The sequence below is a fragment of the Biomphalaria glabrata genome, chromosome 16, assembly GCF_947242115.1.
Source record: "Biomphalaria glabrata chromosome 16, xgBioGlab47.1, whole genome shotgun sequence".
In the NCBI taxonomy this organism is placed as follows: Eukaryota; Metazoa; Mollusca; class Gastropoda; family Planorbidae; genus Biomphalaria; species Biomphalaria glabrata.
In genome coordinates this window covers 29,964,611-29,986,226 of record NC_074726.1, presented here as the reverse complement: position 1 = coordinate 29,986,226, position 21,616 = coordinate 29,964,611, and the positions used below count along the sequence as shown (strand labels likewise).

Genomic DNA, 21,616 nt, shown 5'->3' with positions numbered 1-21,616 from the left:
TAAAATATTCAGCATTAATGATGTGGCTGATTGGTTAAGCACTTGTTTTCCAAACCCTGGGTGACTGGGTCCTGGGTTCGAATCTCGATGAACACTGTTGTTTGTTTTTTTTTAATTTCTGGACTTTTAGGGCTCCCCCTGAATCCACCCAACTCTAAAGGATAGCTGACTTTAGTAGGTGAAAGTAAAGACGGTTGGTCGTTGTGCTGACCACATGACACCCTGCTCATTAATCATTGGGCAAAGAAACAGATGGATTTAACATCATCTGACAATAGATTGCAAGGTCTGAAAGGGGAACTTTACTATTCACACTTTCACTGATTAGAACTATAGTCTATAACTCTAGAAAGAGTACTCAAAACGTTTAGATAAAGCAACAATTATGATTTAAGTATTATTGTAGATACAGAAGAAAAAATGACCCCCCCCCCCACACACACACACACACACCAAAAAAAAAACGAATGAACTATTTTTAGATTATTTTTTTTCATGTAGATCTGTATAAATTTACACCTGTACCGGAATCTCACCTTCTGACACCAAAAGATTGAAAGAGACTCAAAAGGGACTGACCTGAGTTTGTCAGCTTGGTACTGTTTGTAACCCCCGCCTGCTCCTTCTGTTTTCCAGACGTTTGATCCTTCATGGGTGCCGCCTCTGACGTCTGCTGACGAGGTGGGGACGCCTGCGGGGAAGCTTTCGGAGTGGCCTTCCCTTCGTCGTCTTTTTCGCTGGAATGATGATCAGGGTGAATAACTCCTGTAAATCAACGGTAGATTTATGGTAAAAAGAGTTGTGACCCTTGTCTATTTTATTATTACATTAGAAAGACCAATCTTTTTCTGTTCTTTAAAATCTTCTCTTATTCATTTCTTCACTCACTTTCAACCTAGAGTAAAAAAAAGGTCAGGTTGCCCTTTCAGACCTTGTGGTCTACAGGGCAGATGATGTAAAGGTCATCTGTTTTTTTGTGGCCCACGGTTAGCGAGGGTGTCATGTGGCCAGCACAACGACCAACCGCCTTTACTTTTCCCCAACTAATGTCAGGTACGCATTAGAGCTGGATGGACTCAGAGACGCCCAAAGATTCCGAAATTATTAATGCCAGTCTTCACCAGGATTCGAACCTGGGACCCCCGGTTCGTAAGCCAAGCGCTTTACCGCTCAGCCACCGCGCCTCCTCATTTTCAACATAGTGATTAAAAATTGAATAATTTAATTTAACAAGTTTTGATCATCCTGTCGAGATGAAATTTCGCCACATTTTGTCAAAAACTTTAAGCAGATTACTTCATTAATTATTGAGTTAATTATAAAAAGAATATGTTATGGCACTATTAGGAATTAATTGTTTCGGAAATATAGGAAGTTTTGACGTAGTGACAATGACGTGACTAGTAAAAACAAGGATGGGGTTTTAGAAACAGAACGAAATAGAAGTCGACGTAAACAGACTGTGTTATTGGCTTGGGCATTACGTTGAGTGTTACCTCCATTTGGTTTATTTGCATTAGATTCCGCGGAATAACCTAACAAATATAACAGTTTAAACCCAGTATTCCATCTATGTGACCCGTGGTAATTAACAATTATATTGTATTTTCATTATCACTGAGTATCAGTAATAATTGCAATATGGGAAGGGCTGCATGAATTAGCCAGGAAAACTAATATGCAATATTAATGGAGGAGAGTGAAACGTACGTGAGGAAGTATCAATCATCATCATCATCATTATCCTCATCATCATCATTATCATCATCATCCTCATCATCATCATCATCCTCATCACCATCAGCATTATCCTCCTCCTCATCATCATCATCCTCATCATCATCATCCTCATCATCATCATCATCATCATCTTCATCCTCCTCATCATCATCCTCATCCTCATAATTATCATCATCATTATCATCATCCTCATCATCATCATCATTCTCATCATCATTATCATTATCATCATCCTCATCAACATCATCATTATCATCATCATCATCATCATCCTCATCATCATCATCATCATCATCATCGTCATCATCAAACTCCATTTGAGTTAGGGCTTGAGAGGCTCAATTCCTCTCTTGCAAAAGCCCTGGACAGAAACCCTGCTGTCTCACGTAGTGCGTACACGTCACCATACAGGTCGAGACTTTTTGGTTTCCCAGACCTGTCGATGCAGAGATCAGCAAGTCTGGGGCAGTCAAACAGAATATGAGGCACGGTTCCCTCTTTCTCCCCGCAGCGAGGGCACCGTGAATCGAAATTTGGCCATAGCCGTGAGAAATATGAGCCAACAGGACAGTGGCCTGTCCTGCACTGTGCTATAATAGCTTGCTCAGGCCTGGACAGCCTTCACTACGGGGAAGTGTGGTCAGGGCGCCTAATGCTCTCCTAGACTCCACGGGCTTTTTGGGACGTGTCCCAGCACTCAAACCACTTTTCCATTTCTGATTTTTTTAATTATAGCCAGGGCTTGATGAAAGCCTACAGCCTGTTCAGTGGGTGGAATTTGCCCTCTCTGGTGGGCCAAAGAGTCTGCAATAGTGTTGCCAGTCACACCTATGTGACTCGGTACCCACTGCATTATTACAGGGGTGCCATAGCGCTGCTTTTATGTTGCGTGAGGCCATGATGACAGTGTCGATTATTGGGTGGCCATGGTCCAGGCCTTTGCAAAGCCTGTAGTACAGATTTTGAGTATTTTAAGTATTATCAATAGCAAGGGGTGATTACCTATCTTGGTCAAAGCATCTCTGATGTCCTTGACCCACGCGAGCTTCGAAAACATAGACCTGGCCTGGAAAGTGACTTTCTCTACAGAGGCATCCCCAATGAACCAGAGTTCGAATCTCCTGTCATCTTCAGGGACATTCTCTTTCAATCGGACGTTAGCCAGCTGTGGAGTGAAAGAACATTATGAGCATTAACTGCTAGCTGATGTAACAACTAAATAACATTATAGAGAAAAACTCATGAAAGGACAGAGAGGAGGATAGAGAGGACATAAAGGAGGACAGAGCGGACAGAAAAGAGGACATATATGACAAAAAGGAGGACAGTGATCACAGAAAGGAGGACAGAGCGGACAGAAAAGAGGACAGATATGACAGAAAGGAGGACAGAGGGGACAGAAAGGAGGACAGAGGGGACAGAAAAGAGGACATATATGACAGAAAGGAGGACAATATGAATAGAAAGGAGGACAGAGCAGACAGAAAAGAGGACATATATGACAGAAAGGAGGACAGTGGGGATAGAAAGGAGAACAGAGGGGACAGAAAGGAGGACAGAGAGGACAGAGATGGTAAGAGAAAGGAGGATAGATAGAAAAAGAGGACAGAAAGGAGGACAGAGGATAGAAAGGAGGACATATATGACAGAAAGGAGGACAATGAGAATAGAAAGGAGGACAGAGTGGACAGAAAAGAGGACATATATGACAGAAAGGAGGACAGTGGGGATAGAAAGGAAAACAGAGGGGACAGAAAGGAGGATAGAAAGGAGGATAGTGATGGTAAGACAGAAAGGAGGATAGAAAGAAAAGGAGGACAGAAAGGAGGACAGAGGATAGAAAGGAGGACAGAGCGGACAGAAAGGAGGGATGTTATAGACACATGTGCTCACATCCTAAACGAAGGAAGTCCTTGAACTTGTGATCCTTTTGAAAGTAACTGTCTCTAGTTACTATGGAAGCCAAAAAAAATCCCGAGAAACAGAATGATATTGCTTTCGTTCGTGCGTTTACTCGCTGACGGATCAGCAAATAACTATCTGTTTTGTGATACACTTAGTTAAGTATTAGTAGTTGTTATAGAGACGCACCATAGGTGACGGACTTTGAAGGCGACTTAGTGACGTCACGACTTGGTTGGGTTAGAGATTATTTATGTAAATAAAGTCAGCTGGTGTTCGGATTTGCTAGGGGTGACGTAATTTATAGACAAGAGACTCGTCTGTGGCCTTTCTTCAGTATTAAACCAGCATTTGTGTTTTACAACGGTTTGTTTCTTTGTCTTGTTAAACTGGATGGGCTTTTGTTCTTATTAGTCGCATTGAATACACCCGCACAAGAAACGCAGACATCTCCAGTGTAATCTGTCGAAGTCAGACAGGCATCAACAACTACAAGACAAAGGCTTATTCTAGTTTGTAGGTGCAATTACGACCCTACAGCAACGCATCCATGTGTGTTTAAAACTAGATACACATTGGAGTAAGAGACTTTTTTTTATTCAGTAGAAGATTACGTTGCCAAAAGCACATAAGACAAAACCGTAAGTTCCATGTCTTCACAACAACTAAGGTGAACATTGTTCAGAAATTGTTCAAACTTGACGATCATTAAGTTGTCTGTAGTTTTCTGTTCGTTCGTACACATGTGTCACACACGCCAAACGAACGAGGTTCCTTGAAATTGGTATTCCCTCAAAAGGAACTGTTTTTAGTTTCAATGGAAGCCCAATATTCCAAGAAACATCATGCTAAATGTTTTTGTTGGTGCGTTTACCAGATGACAAGCACGAATTCCTATTGTAAATGTTTATATATACACAAGAATGTGTACTGGGATAATCAATTCAGAATAAACTGTTTCTAAACAACACAAATTTGTAAATTTACACTTTAAATATTTATTTTGTTAGTTAATAATACGGTATTTATGTTTCTGCATAATACTTTTTTAAAATAATATATTGCCTTAATCAAAACCATAGACTGTATATGATAAAAAAAAATACAAAACGATACCAACTTAGTAATTTATTGTATTGCCTATAGTAATAAGAAGCGACGGATTTACATATAGGCAACATAAGTATTAGCTAACGGTCCTCACTTTGCTGGGGGCGCCCAAATATTGTTTTGAAGAAAAAGAAGAGAATACATCGCCTTATATTAATCAAAAGGGTCCCCACATTTTAAATAGCTTAGGGCCTTATCAAATCTAAATCCGGACCTGTCTCAAGAGGTTATAGTTAAATTACTTAAAAACAATGGTTTCCAAACTTTCTTTCTTAAAGGGACTTTTCGCACATTCTATGTATTTAGCAGAACGCTAAATTTGTTTTTAAGAAGGATTAATTCATAAGGTGATCTACTAGTTAATCATTTCAGTAGTTCGTGGAACACCTAGTCAAGGTTCCCCGGAACACAGTTTGGGAAACACTGTTGTAACTCAATGATATATATATAGTTCGTCCATCGTGGTTCGATGATGACCACTTTGTCATCCAGGGGGCTGAGGGCTTTGCACTGGGGTTTTATGCCTCCTCATGTGGCTGGTGAGACCTATGTGAGCCCGGAATGTTCGGCCGCACACTGGGCAGGTTATTCCAGCTGGAGCTAGTGTCGTGGGCCTTGCTTTTATTCTCTGGCGTTTTTCTTCTGCCAGCGTTGTTCTTTTTTCCTCAGCAACCTGTGCGCCAGTTTTCACAGCGCGACGCCATGATGCTCTGTCATGTGCCTCTGTCTCCCAGGTGCCTGGGTCTATGCTGAACAGCAACTAAGAGCAACTGAATTCATTAATAAACTACATTTTTTTTATAGATCCTAGGTCTGCATCCAGAAGAAGAAGAACCTAGAGATGGAACTAAGACGCTACAGAAAGATTCTAGGAATCACTTACAAAAACCGCACCACAAATAAAGAGATTCGAAACAGGATTTATACAGCAATTGGACCTCACGATGACCTGCTAACCACTGTCCAAAATGGTAAAATCAAACTCTATGGCCACATCACAAGGTCCTCGGGGCTCGCAAAGACCTTCCTTCAGGGAACAGTACCAGAAAAAAAAAAAAGAAGAGGCAGACAGACAAAAGCGATGGGAAGACAACATCAAAGAATGAACAGGCCTGTCATTGAATGAAATCCTATCCTAAGCAAAAGATAGAGGAATGGAGAAAGATATTTGACGGATCTTGTGTGGTGCCCCAACGGTTCAACACACTAAGTGATAGGTGAAAGTGGTCTAACACATCACCCAAACAAATATCAACAACGAAACGCTTTAATTAATCAGGTCTCAACAACTCTATTAAGTCCATCCAGTCAGACTGCCATCAATAGTTCCCACTAAAGGTCTCTGAAGTCAGATAATAACACATACAGAAACCAGCACAAATGCAATAACAAATAACAAACGGATATTCACATTTCATTAGAGTAACCCCATTAGTAAAATCACTAAATGTAGAGACACTTCAGAACAGAAGAATAAAAAATAAAATAGCAATCTATATTATAAAGTAGAATGTGTGGTGTATGTATGGATGTATGTTACTTATAGACATCAAAACCGCTTGACCAATCTTGATAAAACTTGGCAGGAATGTTCCTTGGGTACCAACTTAGACCGTAGTGTATGTATTGTAGCCCTAAAACAAACTTAAGACCCTCAAAAAAAATAAAGTTGTCCGACTCTATTACAGCTATAGTATTTTATGGATCTAGGCATTTTTAAGAGACTACATTCGTTTACAAAAGCTGCGAAGCCGAATAGGCCTAGATCTATATTCATTCATGAATCGCGTACTAAAAATTATTTCGTTTAATTGTTTACTTTATAATCCCACCATTTATTTAACAAAGCTATCGCTTCGGATAAACCCATTTTCGCAAAACTAATTTTATTTTCGTAGCGAAAGAGAAATAACGTGAAAGGATCATTAGCTAAGTTTAACATACATCTAAATCCAATCTACTACATTAGTAAACACAAACATAGACCCGCAGGCCGCGGGTAATGCCAGGCTAGTTATACATAAAACACTGAATAATAATTTACAAATAGAAAAACAAAACTTGAAATACTCAGAAAGACTCAAAGATAGAGGCACATTTCTTATTCCATACGCTAGAACAGACGTACATTGTTTTGTGCATACTGTCTTCTTATCTTAAAAGTTACAGACGTTACTTCAAAAAAGAAGAAATTACGTCCTACCATGTCATGTGTCAATCTAGTCATGCATTTTGATCAGTGTCTTAAACTCTGCAAAGTCGTTGGTTTTGCTGGCTGATTTAGGCAACCCATTCCATTCTCTGACTCTACGTCTAAAGAAAAAGGAGCCCTTGTACTACGCGTCATGCGTTTAGTCATGCATATTAAACGATGATAAAGGCGCATTCCTCATTCAATATGCTAGGACAAATTTGTACAAATGCTCCTTCTTCCCGAGTGATATTACAGCATGGAATGGATTGCCTGAGCTAGCCAGGAAAACCAGTGACTTGGCAGAATTTAAGAAATTAGGTAATAGTTTAGAAAAAAAACTTCCTGAATTATACACACGAGTTGTAGCCTATCCAGTGGACAATATATAAAGAAAGATAGAAGAAAGACAATACAGAAATAAAGCAAGACAATACAAAAAAAAAAGCACGACAATACAGAAAGAAAGCAAGACAATACAGAAAGAAAGCAAGACAATACAGAAAGAAAGCAAGACAATACAGAAAGAAAGCAAGACAATACAGAAAGAAAGCAAGACAATACAGAAAGAAAGACAATACAGAAAGAAAGAAAGACAATACAGAAAGAAAGACAATACAGAAATAAAGCAAGACAATACAGAAAGAAAGGCAATACAGAAAGAAAGACAATACAGAAAGAAAGAAAGACAATACAGAAAGAAAGACAATACAGAAATAAAGAAAGACAATACAGAAAGAAAGCAAGACAATACAGAAAGAAAGAAAGATAATACAGAAATAAAGCAGGACAATACAGAAAGAAAGAAAGACAATACTGAAATAAAGCAAGACAATACAGAAAGAAAGAAAGACAATACAGAAAGAAAGAAAGACAACACAGAAAGAAAGAAAGACAATACAGAAATAAAGAAAAACTATACAGAAAGAAGGACAATACAAAAATAAAGAAAGACAATACAGAAAGAAAGGCAATACAGAAAGAAAGAAAGACAATACAGAAAGAAAGAAAGACAATACAGAAATAAAGCAAGACAATACAGAAAGAAAGAAAGACAATACAGAAATAAAGCAAGACAATACAGAAAGAAAGAAAGACAATACAGAAAGAAAGAAAGACAATACAGAAAGAAAGAAAGACAATACAGAAATAAAGAAAAACTATACAGAAAGAAGGACAATACAAAAATAAAGAAAGACAATACAGAAAGAAAGGCAATACAGAAAGAAAGAAAGACAATACAGAAAGAAAGAAAGACAATACAGAAATAAAGCAAGACAATACAGAAAGAAAGAAAGACAATACAGAAATAAAGCAAGACAATACAGAAAGAAAGAAAGACAATACAGAAAGAAAGAAAGACAATACAGAAAGAAAGAAAGACAACACAGAAAGAAAGACAATACAGAAAGAAAGAAAGACAATACAGAAAGAAAGACAATACAGAAATAAAGCAAGACAATACAGAAAGAAAGGCAATACAGAAAGAAAGACAATACAGAAAGAAAGAAAGACAATACAGAAAGAAAGACAATACAGAAATAAAGAAAGACAATACAGAAAGAAAGCAAGACAATACAGAAAGAAAGATAATACAGAAATAAAGCAAGACAATACAGAAAGAAAGAAAGACAATACAGAAATAAAGCAAGACAATACAGAAAGAAAGAAAGACAATACAGAAAGAAAGAAAGACAACACAGAAAGAAAGAAAGACAATACAGAAATAAAGAAAAACTATACAGAAAGAAGGACAATACAAAAATAAAGAAAGACAATACAGAAAGAAAGGCAATACAGAAAGAAAGAAAGACAATACAGAAAGAAAGAAAGACAATACAGAAATAAAGCAAGACAATACAGAAAGAAAGAAAGACAATACAGAAATAAAGCAAGACAATACAGAAAGAAAGAAAGACAATACAGAAAGAAAGAAAGACAATACAGAAAGAAATAAAGACAACACAGAAAGAAAGAAAGACAATACAGAAATAAAGAAAGACTATACAGAAAGAAAGACAATACAGAAATAAAGAAAGACAATACAGAAAGAAAGGCAATACAGAAAGAAAGAAAGACAATACAGAAAGAAAGACAATACAGAAAGAAAGAAAGACAATACAGAAAGAAAGAAAGACAATACAGAAAGAAAGAAAGACAATACAGAAAGAAAGAAAGACAATACAGAAATAAAGCAAGACAATACAGAAATAAAGCAAGACAATACAGAAAGAAAGACAATACAGAAAGAAAGACAATACAGAAAGAAAGAAAGACAATACAGAAAGATAGACAATACAGAAATAAAGAAAGACAATACAGAAAGAAAGCAAGACAATACAGAAAGAAAGAAAGACAATACAGAAAGAAAGAAAGACAATACAGAAAGAAAGAAAGACAATACAGAAATAAAGAAAGACAATACAGAAAGAAAGAAAGACAATACAGAAAGAAAGAAAGACAATACAGAAATAAAGAAAGACTATACAGAAAGAAAGAAAGACTATACAGAAAGAAAGAAAGACAATACAGAAAGAAAGACAATACAGAAAGAAAGAAAGACAATACAGAAAGACAGACAATACAGAAAGAAAGAAAGACAATAGAGAAAGAAAGCAAGACAATACAGAAAGAAAGAAAGACAATACAGAAATAAAGCAAGACAATACAGAAATAAAGAAAGACAATACAGAAAGAAAGACAATACAGAAAGAAAGAAAGACAATACAGAAATAAAGACAATACAGAAAGAAAGACAATACAGAAAGAAAGACAATACAGAAAGAAAGACAATACAGAAAGAAAGAAAGACAATACAGAAATAAAGAAAGACAATACAGAAAGAAAGAAAGACAATACAGAAAGAAAGAAAGACAATACAGAAAGAAAGAAAGATGTCTGCCTGGTCGTGCGGTTTGCCCACTCCCATGACCCGTCGTCCTGCGGGAGGTTTGAAGTTTTGACTAGGAAGTTAACTATCTTGAACTCTGAAGGAACATCCAAAACATGTAAAACATTTTACAAACAAACAAACAAGAAAGAAGAACGACAATCCATAAATAAAGAAAGAAAGGCAATGACTAAGTGAGCTATCTTAATTTTAATGAAGGGGCGAAATCTTTATCTATTAAGTGTATAAGGTACAAACTTTAGAATGATGAAAAATGAATTGCATGTTTTTAATGATTTGACCTTTCAAAAGTGTTCCGATTTCGTACAGAAGGCCTACTTTTGGTCCTATTTGTAACAAAAGCATTAATAATAGATACGCCTTTACTCTAATTAAAGTGTTTTATATCTCAAAAAAGGATCGGCCTTAGATAATTGGAGGTCCTTGGCGAAGTGAATTTGGTGGCCACCACATGAAATTTTTAAAAAGACAATAGAAAGAAACAGTGATATAAAAAGTAGGCTATGCAATTTATTAACTTTTTCTCTCCTAACTGACGATCCCAACGTTGATTCCACCAGAATGTGGTAAATAATTACGGAGAGAAAGAGTTAAACACTTGCCCGGCTACATCTAAATCGACAAATAACTGAAATTCATACATCGCAGACATAGACTAGTAAGCTAAACATAGTGTCATAGTGCTCTGCTTTGTTTCAGATTGGAATCTAAGTTTCGCATTTTTTTAATTATTTATTGAATGCCCAAGGCAGCCGCAAATTTGCCTATGCCGAAGGCCGGCTCTGCACCAAGTAATACAAAATGTCTGAGTACATGAGATATAATGTATGTCTATTTCTCTCTGCAAAAAAAAAATATGTTGGAACTATGAGGATTAGGCGTTAGTCTATGAGCAACTAACTACTCACCAAATCAAAACAAACAAGTTATCATCCTCCTACATTCGCGACAATCCACCAATCATTTCTTGTGGTACATGAACAAAAGACAACAAAGTCAGCACAAAATTGCGTACTAGATCTGGACCATACAAAGAAAGGAACATAGGTAGGTATATGTGTGTGTGTGAAAGGGTGAGCGCCCTGGTGTAGCTGGCGTGTGTGTGATAGTAGATACATGAATGTGTGTGTTTGTGGGGTGTTGAGCTATGTGTGTGTTACGTTTCGCTCCGCAGTGCCGGTTCCACACGAGGCCTCCTGTTATTAACGAAATCAGGCGCTCACTCCAATGAGTACACAAACCTTGGACCAGGTGAAGAAAGGTGAGCAGCCTACCCTCTCAGCCCCCACCCCACCTCTTGCAAATCGTCATTTTTTTCCCGCTAATTTCCACATCCCTCTTCCCAAAGTTTATTTTATGTAGGTGATATGATTATAACATATCCCAGGTTACAGCGGGGATTAAAGAAACGAGAAGGATATGCAATGGTACTGCTGGTACGAAATAATTGAATTGGACAATATAGGGCCAACCGTTCAAAACCAAAACGAGGTTACGTCTGCACGCTGGTAAGGTCTCGAACCGTCACTGCCACGACGCTTAGAATATATACAGCCGCGCCACCAAGGTCTAGCACAGGTGTAAACATTTTAAGAGATATAAACTCCACAAACATCCACTAGTGGCCTTCATTTAAACTCCACTGCCTTACATTGGTTACAATCATTTAAACTCCACTGCCTTCAACTGGTTACATTCATTTAAACTCCACTGGCTTCCACAAGTGACATTCATTTAAACTCCACTGCCTTCCACTAGTGACATTTACTTAAACTCCACTGGCTTCCACTAGTGACATTTACTTAAACTCCACTGGCTTCCACAAGTTACATTCATTTAAACTCCACTGCCTTCCACTAGTGACATGCATTTAAACTCCACTGGCTTCCACAAGTGACATTCATTTAAACTCCACTGCCTTCCACTAGTGACATTTACTTAAACTCCACTGGCTTCCACAAGTGACATTCATTTAAACTCCACTGGCTTCCACTAGTGTTATTCATTTAAACTCCATTGCCTTCCACTAGTGACATTTACTTAAACTCCACTGGCTTCCACAAGTGACATTCATTTAAACTCCACTGGCTTCCACAAGTGACATTCATTTAAACTCCACTGGCTTCCACTAGAGGCATTTACTTAAACTCCACTGGCTTCCACTAGTGGCATTTACTTAAACTCCACTGGCTTCCACTAGTGGCATTTACTTAAACTCCACTGCCTTCCACAGATGGCGTTCATTTCAATTTCTTCCACTGGTGGCATTTACTTCATTTCCAAAGACTTCCACTGGTGGCATTTACTTCATTTCCAAAGACTTCCACTGGTGGCATTTAATTCAGTAGTTAAAATTTAAAGTACTGAATGCTACACTCAAATGGAGTCCTTAGTAGGTGCTTAGGGAGAACGTCTTTTTTGGATGATAACATTTGAGACACGAACAAAGAATGTGCTCTTAAACTTAGAATGTATTGTCGGAAATTTTGGCCATGCACCTCTCCTTGATGGCGCGATGGTCAGAGTTCAAACACCGACATGTCGTCATACTTACATATATTAAACATAAATGAATAACAGCACCAGGGACCAAGTTATTAAGAGAGAAAGTAGTGAATTAAAATGCTACGAAAATAAGGGCATGCGCCGACCGAGGCTCGAACTTGTGACTCTGGATTCGACACCACCGCCTAGCGATAACGCACCAAGCGAAACTAGCCTCTAGACCATCGGAATGTCCAAAAAAACATTCGTCTGATCCAGAGTCATTTCGCCCGTATGCAAATTACCACCCCAGTGGCCAATGGTCACATTCCCAAGCTAGTGCCTCCCCCACCTCGCCACATCAGTTCACCAACAGCTTCGATAGAGCCGACACAGACAGCCATTAGGCATGTAATAGACAAACGATGGCTCTATCTAATTGTATATCTCTCACAAAGACAAGTGGACAACATAAACACATTACATATAGAAGCTTCAGTGGGTAGGAGCATACTGGAGGGGTTTGGGCTGAAAGATAAAAAAAAAAAACTTTTAACTCATTCAACATGAACTAATTCAATCTCAAACACTAGAGGTTAAAAGTCATGTATATAGTTCAGGGGGCATTACCCAGAACAGAAGCCTAAGGGGAAGTACTGTTACAGCCCTTTGATCTACAGAAAGACACAAAGAGTTTGTAATATAATCAGCATAAATAGTTTATAAATATTCATTAGTGAATTTCGGATGTTTTACATGTTTTGAATGTTCCCTTCTGATTTAAAGATAATTTCATCCCAGCCCAAACACTCTTCAGGACGCGGAGGAGGGGGGGGGGGGCATCGGGCAGGGTGTGAACCTGGGACCATTGAAACCACCAGAACGACAGTCCAGCGCGCATATCACACGACCAAACAGCTGTTGAGATCTCTATACCTTCATAAAATATTCAACATTTTAAATATCTCTATCGATCGAGATAACTATTTTTAAAAAAAACCCACAAAAAACTATGCGCACAACACAGAGGATGCAGTCTCGTTCCCATAATATATTCAAATAAAGCAGGTTCTTAAACTGGTTACATCACAATGAATTAATTTATTTGAAAAACGAATTGAATAGTTTATTTTCTATTTGATTACCTCCCCTCCTCCCATCGCTCCTTAATTTCCTCTGACAGCTAAGATCACATTTGTTTTTCATAACTCAACTACATTTCTGCTCTACCTGGGGAAAAATGTGTTATAGAACGATGGTGACGTCAGAACCAGTACTAGAGTCACGTGATAGAAGTCAAAGTCTGGCTTAGTGAAGAACTACATTTCACACCAAGCCATTTTATTTTTTTTATTTCCTGTTGTCTTCCCACAATTCCCAACACCGCCATCTTTAGGGTCTATCCAAATTAGTCTTAAATCAATGTTTCTTTTTGTTCTGTTGTCACGGATAAATAAAGTAATGTAGACTAATAAACAGAACGATTAATTAACAGAGACTTCATGTTGATAGGTGTTGACATTGAAAGCCATTATTTCATTACGTCACCCAGATCGTACGTCATAAGGACAAATGATGGAAAAAATCTACAAGCAAAATCAACGATTTTTAAATACGAATTTTGACGTAGACATTTCTGTTGATATGGTGCGTAAAGGTGCACGCGTTCAATATACTAAAATATCGTTCTCCGCCATGACACTAATGGTTGTTGTTTGTTTATTGCTAACTGTGAACCTAGATCTTAATTAACATGGTGGCAGCGGTGGGATTAATGATGAGTGGTAATCATTAATCAGTATATAAAGGTTTACTATGATACAGATTAAGACAAATGAGAGATAATCTTTTCCCTCTGCAACTTCTTGTGTGATTAAAGAGGCCAATTCTTGATACACAGCTGCGGTCACAGGTTGGGCATCTGTAATCACCAGGGGCCGTTGCATTTTCACCCTTCTTTCTACTAATGTTGTGTATGGCATCTGCAATCCTGGACCCTTCCTTTATACTCGCTATCAATGTGGATCTATACAGTGCCACTTTTTTCCCAGCTATTAGTGTCGATTTTTAAGAGTTACATGTTGCAGTTACGATTTTCAAGATGAGTTTGAAGATGAAGACGCAGAACAACCAACTGCCAGAACTAACGAAACAAGCAGTTGTAGACCTACGTCTAGAGAACTTGTACCACTCAAGACAACCAGAAGGGTTCGACTTGTTAAAGTGCCAAGTAGATATCAATCTTAACAACTTTAAAAGGAAGGATGTGACAATACGTTTATATTACGTCATCATTTGTTGTGGATGTTTGTGTGAAAAGTACTTGATAGGATGTGACGTAATAAAATAGTGGCTTTTCAATGTCTGCTTATATCAACACGTAGTCTCTGCTAAATAATCTTTATGTTTAATTGTCTGCAATAATTTATTTTTTCTGTAGTAACAGAACATTTATTTCTTCCATCCGCCCAGATGTCACATGCATGGTTGCATCAAGTAATTGATTTTTTTTAAATGATCAATTCTTAGTTTATGAAGCTGATGATGTCTCATTCTGATCGGATTTGATCTGATAGGATTGAATGGGTTAGATATGATATGTGTATTATATAGGTTATACTACTCAGTATTGAGGAGTAATGTCCCTTGTTCTTTATTGCTGTTACCCAGTATGACGTCCTAATAAACAACAGATTTCGTCCGTTAGAGACTAGCTTAAGAGTTGAATACTAAATTGTGAAATATAATTAACACTATCAAAACATGTCTTACATTCTGGCAGCCTGGAGTCGTCTGGCGTACTTACTACAGCTTACTAAAAGACTAACATTAAATAAATGCTCCCTCTCTACAACCAACAATAAATACTCCCTTTTATGTAACTTAGGAAACACACACACTCCATAACTGAAGAACGTCCTTAGAAAAAAGGAAATTCAAAATCCTTAAGTTTTCAGCGAGAGTCGTACCCTAGACCCTTCGGTTCGGAAGCCTAACGGTCTACCACTCAGCCTAAGCCAATAATAGGAAAGAAGAAGAAAAATGTCTTATTTTCATATAGGGTGACAGCATTAGGACAAAAACAGAAAGATTTTAAAACTCCTTCATCCCACTTCGGTCAGAGTGTTACAAGATCAGCTGTCGTCATCGAGAAGTACATAGAAGTCAAACTCATCAAGCGCTGGTTGTGAATGTGTATGTCTTTAGTGTGTGAATGTTGTTCGAATTTTTCATCCATATTGTTTTTGTAAAGTAGTTACCCTGAGGTTGTCAACTGTAGTCAAACTGAATTTCCATTTGATTGGATCAATAAAATTATCTTATCTTATCTTATATCAGTGGCGGTAATGAATCCCTCGATATTGTATCACCTTCACCTGACCTATCACTTAGTCTGATGGACCGTTGGGGCTCCACACAATATCTGTTGACTTGTCTTTCTCCATTCCTCGTTGTCTTTTGACTTGGATAGAATCTCTTTCTATGACAGGGCAGTCCATTCTTTAATGTTGTCTTCCCATCGCTGTCTTCTATTCTTCTTTTTCCTGGTAATGTTTCATGAAGGAAGGTCTTTGCGCACCCCGATCTCGTATCAACAATCATCCTCATCATCTTTCCTTTGCGTTTCTTGTAGAACACAGGGCCATAGCAAAAACACGCCCCACTCTCCACGGTCTCTTGCTAGTTGTTTTTTTAATGGCTTAAACGGTTCTTTCCTGTTCAGCTTTTAGTACACTGCGTCGTATTAACAATGACGTCATCTAATCCAACTACCAACGTATCTGAATCAACTAAAAACTAGCCCTTAATAACCACCAAAACTAGCCCTTACTAACCACCAAAACTAGCACTTAATAACCACCAAAACTAGATCTTACTAACAACCAAAACTAGCCCTTACTAACCACCAAAACTAGCCCTTACTAACCACCAAAACTAGATCTTACTAACCACCAAAACTAGCCCTTACTAACCACCAAAACTAGATCTTACTACCACCAAAACTAGCCCTTACTAACCACCAAAACTAGATCTTACTAACAACCAAAACTAGCCCTTACTAACCACCAAAACTAGCCCTTACTAACCACCAAAACTAGATCTTACTAACCACCAAAACTAGATCTTACTAACCACCAAAACTAGATCTTACTAACAACCAAAACTAGCCCTTACTAACCACCAAAACTAGCCCTTACAAACCACCAAAACTAGCCCTTACAAACCACCGAAACTAGCCCTTACAAACCACCGAAACTAGCCCTTACTAACAACCAAAACTACCCCTTACAAATCACCAAAACTAGACCTTACTAACAACCAAAACTACCCCTTACAAACCACCAAAACTAGCCCTTACTAACCACCAAAACTAGTCCTTACTAACCACCAAAACTAGCCCTTACTAACCACCAAAACTAGCCCTTACTAACCACCAAAACTAGCCCTTACTAACCACCAAAACTAGCCCTTACTACCACCAAAACTAGCCCTTACAAACCATCAAAACTAGCCCTTACTAACCACCAAAACTAGCCCTTACTAACCACCAAAACTAGCCCTTACTAACCACCAAAACTAGCCCTTACTAACCACCAAAACTAGCCCTTACTGCCACCAAAACTAAACTTATCCAAAAAGAAGCAGAAGTCCTGTGCATGCTGAACCCGCCTCTGCTTAGAAGTGTAACATGGCAAACATGGCGGGCAGGTCTTGCTACTAGCGTTGTGTGTGTGTATATATATTTAAATCTTTTTTTCTCGCGCTGAGGTGATGCACTTTAATTTCGCTGAGTTATTGATTGCCAGCAGGTGAGAGATCAAGGCCTCTGTATTCAAACCTGACACTGACAGGTACAGATTTTAAAAAAATGCGCACCAAGTCTACAGTCTGCAATTTGATTATTGGCAACAAAAAACGCATCTTAAAAAAAAAAGAAGCAGACAGAGAAAGCGATGGGAAGACAACATAAAAGAATAGACGGGCCTGGCATTGAAAGAGATTCTATGCAAGGCGAAAGGCAAAGAGGAATGGAGAAAGACGGTAGAAAAATTATGTGTGGTACCAAAATGATAGAAAACTGAGGCGAAAATGATAGAAAGTGAGGCGAAAATGATAGAAAGTGAGGCGAAAATGATAGAATGTGAGGCGAAAATGACAGAATGTAAGACGAAACTGATAGAGTGAGGCGAAAATGACAGAATGTAAGGCGAAACTGATAGAGAGTGAGGCGAAAATGACAGAATGTATGGCGAAACTGATAGAGAGTGAGGCGAAAATGATAGAAAGTGAGGCGAAAATGATAGAATGTGAGGCGAAACTGATAGAGAGTGAGGCGAAAATGACAGAATGTAAGGCTAAACTGATAGAGAGTGAGGCGAAAATGATAGAAAGTGAGGCGAAAATGATAGAATGTGAGGCGAAACTGATAGAGAGTGAGGCGAAAATGACAGAATGTAAGGCGAAAATGATAGAATGTGAGGCGAAAATGACAGAATGTAAGGCGAAACTGATAGAAAGTGAGGCGAAACTTATAGAAAGTGAGGCGAAAATGATAGAAAGTGAGGCAAAAATGACAGAATGTGAGGCGAAACTGATAGAAAGTGAGTCGAAACTGATAGAAAGTGAGGCGAAAATGATAGAATGTGAGGCGAAAATGACAGAATGTAAGGCGAAACTGATAGAAAGTGAGGCGAAAATGACAGAATGTGAGGCGAAAATGACAGAAAGTAAGGCGAAACTGATAGAAAGTGAGGCGAAAATGATAGAAAGTGAGGCGAAACTGATAGAAAGTGAGGCGAAACTGATAGAAAGTGAGGCGAAAATGACAGAAAGAGAGGCAAAATTGTTAAGAAGAGAGTTGAAAATGACAGTGAGGTTATAATGACAGAATGAAACTGTTAACACTTTGCATGTGCATATATGTATGTAGGCAGTTGTTAATAATTATTTCCCTTTTCAAGGGAGTTAATATTGTAATAGTGTGTATTGCGTCATATCATCATATGTAAGTGCGTTAATAGCATTCATTCATGAACTCTGGCTTATGAGAGTTCGCTTTGTTGTTTTATCATTTAAATTATTTTAAGAAACGTAACCAAACGTAAACCTTGGCACCAAAATCAGACTGATGCGCTTCCTGGTCATGGCCACATTTTTATATGCTTGTGAGTCTTGGACACTGACTGCAGAGCCAGAGAGGAGGATCCTAGCAATGGAATTGAGATGCTGTAGAAGGATCCTAGGCATCACGTTCAAAGACCGCATCACAAACCAAGAGATTAGAGACAGGGTTACTGTAGCGATTGGACCCCACGACGACCTGCTAACTATAGTTAAAAAAACACTAGCTTAAAAAATATGGCCACATTACAAGATCTACGCGGCTCGCAAAGACCTTCCTTCAGGGAACAGTGCCAGGAAAAGAAGAAGAAGAGGCAGACAGAAAAAGCGATGGGAGGACAACATTAAAGAATGGACAGGCCTGCCATTGAAAGAGGTTCTAAACAAGGCAAAAAAGGGAGGAATGGAGAAAGACAGTCGACAAATCTTGCCTGGTGCCCCAACGGTCCAACAGACTAAGGGATAGGTAAAGGTAAAAAAAAACAAGATTTAGTAACTATTGAAATCAACATCGAGAAAGGAGCCACTAACCCTTATTGAAAATATATTCGGCATTTAATGTGGGCATTGGAATTTAAAGCTAGATGTGTTTACATAGAAAATGAGATTGTGACTAGTCAAACTATTGTAGATTATGAACTATAAATGAAGGAGTCTCAGTTCCGGTTGTGCCGATGATAATCTATTGATAGATCTAGCACTTCTTAGATTGTGGAATGGTAGCCTGTAATTAGAGTGTAGAGACGGGATTTGTACAGCGATTGGACCCCACAATGACCTACTGTTTAAAAAAAAACGAGAACTAAAACTCAATGGCCGTTTTACAAGGTCCTGATGGCTCGCAAAAAATCTTCATTCAGGGAACAGTAACAGGAGAAAGAAGAACAGGCAGACAGAAAGCGATGGGAAGACAGCATAAAGGAATGGACAGTCCTGCCATTGAGGGAGATTCTTTGCAAGGCAAAAGACAGAGGAATGGAGAAGGACGGTGAACAGATCCTGTGTGGTGCCTCAACGGTCCAACTAACGGACAGATGAAGGCGGGGCCCAATTTAATGGATGCTTGAGAGGCTCCTCTTCAAAAATGTTTTTCTACAATACCAACTATTACTATTGATTAGATCATTATACCGACTTTGGTTATACAACATGCATAGGAAGCAATTTATTTGCCAGTGGGTTAATTAAAATTAACGTCAATCGTACGATAGGCTTACACTAAACATGTTAACCCTTTAAGTCCTACATCTTTAAAAGCCTGAGACAAGAGCCGTGACTGATAGTGATATGCCTAATGTAAATTGCGGGGCCCCTGCTAGGCACAGGGCCCTATTGGAGCAATCGGTCAAATCGGCCTAACGCCAGCCCTGAAAGTGAACATTAGTGACTCCTGGGGTTAATTTAAATGGACAATGATATGATTTTAATTGCTTGACGAAAAGTTAATGATAATTTCGCTGAAATCGATATTCTAGGCGGGTGTAAATCACTTGGTGGTACTATTGGGTTTAGTTTTGATGGCCTCACATTGTTGTTCGGAGCCTATTTGTTATAATTCTGTTGGCAACCGTAAGATTTAAAGTATTCTCGGTAAAAAAAAAATGCGGAAAAAAATTGTTTTAAAAAAGAAAAACGTAAAAGCTGCAGATCTGTGTAAATGTGAATATTTTTTAAATCTCTATTGAATGGGACCTGTTTTTTTTTTTTTTTTGGGGGGGGGGGGGCAGGTATGGCGAGAGAGCGAATGTATTGTTTCTTTACTTAGGTATGAAAGAGTAATGACTTGAAGACTAGAAGCAGATCTACAACAGCTAAAAGTCCGGGCGTAAAGCTTAAAGCGTAAAGCCCAGGATAGATAAAATGGAGAGATGTGGTCAAGCAAACCAGACCCCATCATGGGCTGTAACGCCACTGGGATGGATGGATGAAAGAGTTATATACCTTTTCTTATACATTCTCAGGGTATAAATGTGAACAGTATACGAGTGATGTGGATTGAATGTGAACAGTATACGAGTGATGGGGATTGAATGTGAACAGTATACCAGTGATGGGGATTGAATGTGAACAGTATACGAGTATTGAAGATTGAATGTGAACAGTATACCAGTGATGGGGTTTGAATGTGAACAGTATACGAGTATTGAAGATTGAATGTGAACAGTATACGAGTGATGGGGTTTGAATGTGAACAGTATACGAGTATTGAAGATTGAATGTGAACAGTATACGAGTGATGGGGTTTGAATGTGAACAGTATACGAGTATTGAAGATTGAATGTGAACAGTATACGAGTGATGGGGATTGAATGTGAACAGTATACGAGTATTGAAGATTGAATGTGAACAGTATACGAGTGATGGGGATTGAATGTGAACAGTATACGAGTATTGAAGATTGAATGTGAACAGTATACGAGTATTGAAGATTGAATGTGAACAGTATACGAGTATTGAAGATTGAATGTGAACAATATATTTTGATTTTTGGTACACAGGGTTTAATTGGACACTTGTTATCTGGAGTGGAAGAAGACGTGAGTTATTTATGAGTACAAATGTGTTTTCTGATTGCAGTTCGTGTTTCTCTGGATAGTTGGAGTTTAGTGTATTTAATAGTAAAGCTTGGGGTTTATTTAGGGTCGAAGTCATAAGAGTTTTTAAGCACCCACTTTGAGCTAAATAACTAACCTGACAAGCCCCTGTCTTGTGGAGTCCTAGGGGCAGTAGCCCAGCCTGCCTTCCCCCTAATCCGACCCTGCCATTGTGGACAAGGAGGTGAAAGGTATTTGGTAGAATGTTTTCTCAGGGGAGCACAACTCAGCTTGAAAAGGGAGTTGAGCCCCTTTGATAAGACTTAATCTAGAGCAGTGTTTCCCACACTGTGTTCTGCGGAACACTATTGTTCCATGAGGCCAGAATCGGTGTCCCACGAACTACTGGAATAATTAAATAGTAGGCCACCACATGAATTAATCTAAAAAAAATAAAATAAAGTGTCCCGCTAAATACTCTGAATGTGCTAAGTTTCCCATTAAGGAAAAAATTTGGGAAACACCTAGTTGTTTATGCTACTTAGCCATGCAAGTGGCATCCCAAATCACATCTTTATCATAAGTTCTTATATTTTCAATTCCTATATGCTTGCAAATCTT

General features: G+C 38.4%; 1 protein-coding gene across 1 annotated transcript in view; it reads right to left on the bottom strand.

The window, feature by feature from the left end:
* Positions 1-21,616, bottom strand: part of LOC106054014 (titin-like) — a 199,332-nt gene that overhangs the window by 98,039 nt on the left and 79,677 nt on the right. The window contains exons 20-21 of the mRNA XM_056013914.1: positions 2,743-2,905; positions 580-765 (exon numbers count right to left, since the gene is read on the bottom strand). Coding sequence (XP_055869889.1) covers positions 580-765; positions 2,743-2,905 — 349 coding nt within the window. The remainder of the gene's footprint in view (positions 1-579; positions 766-2,742; positions 2,906-21,616) is intronic.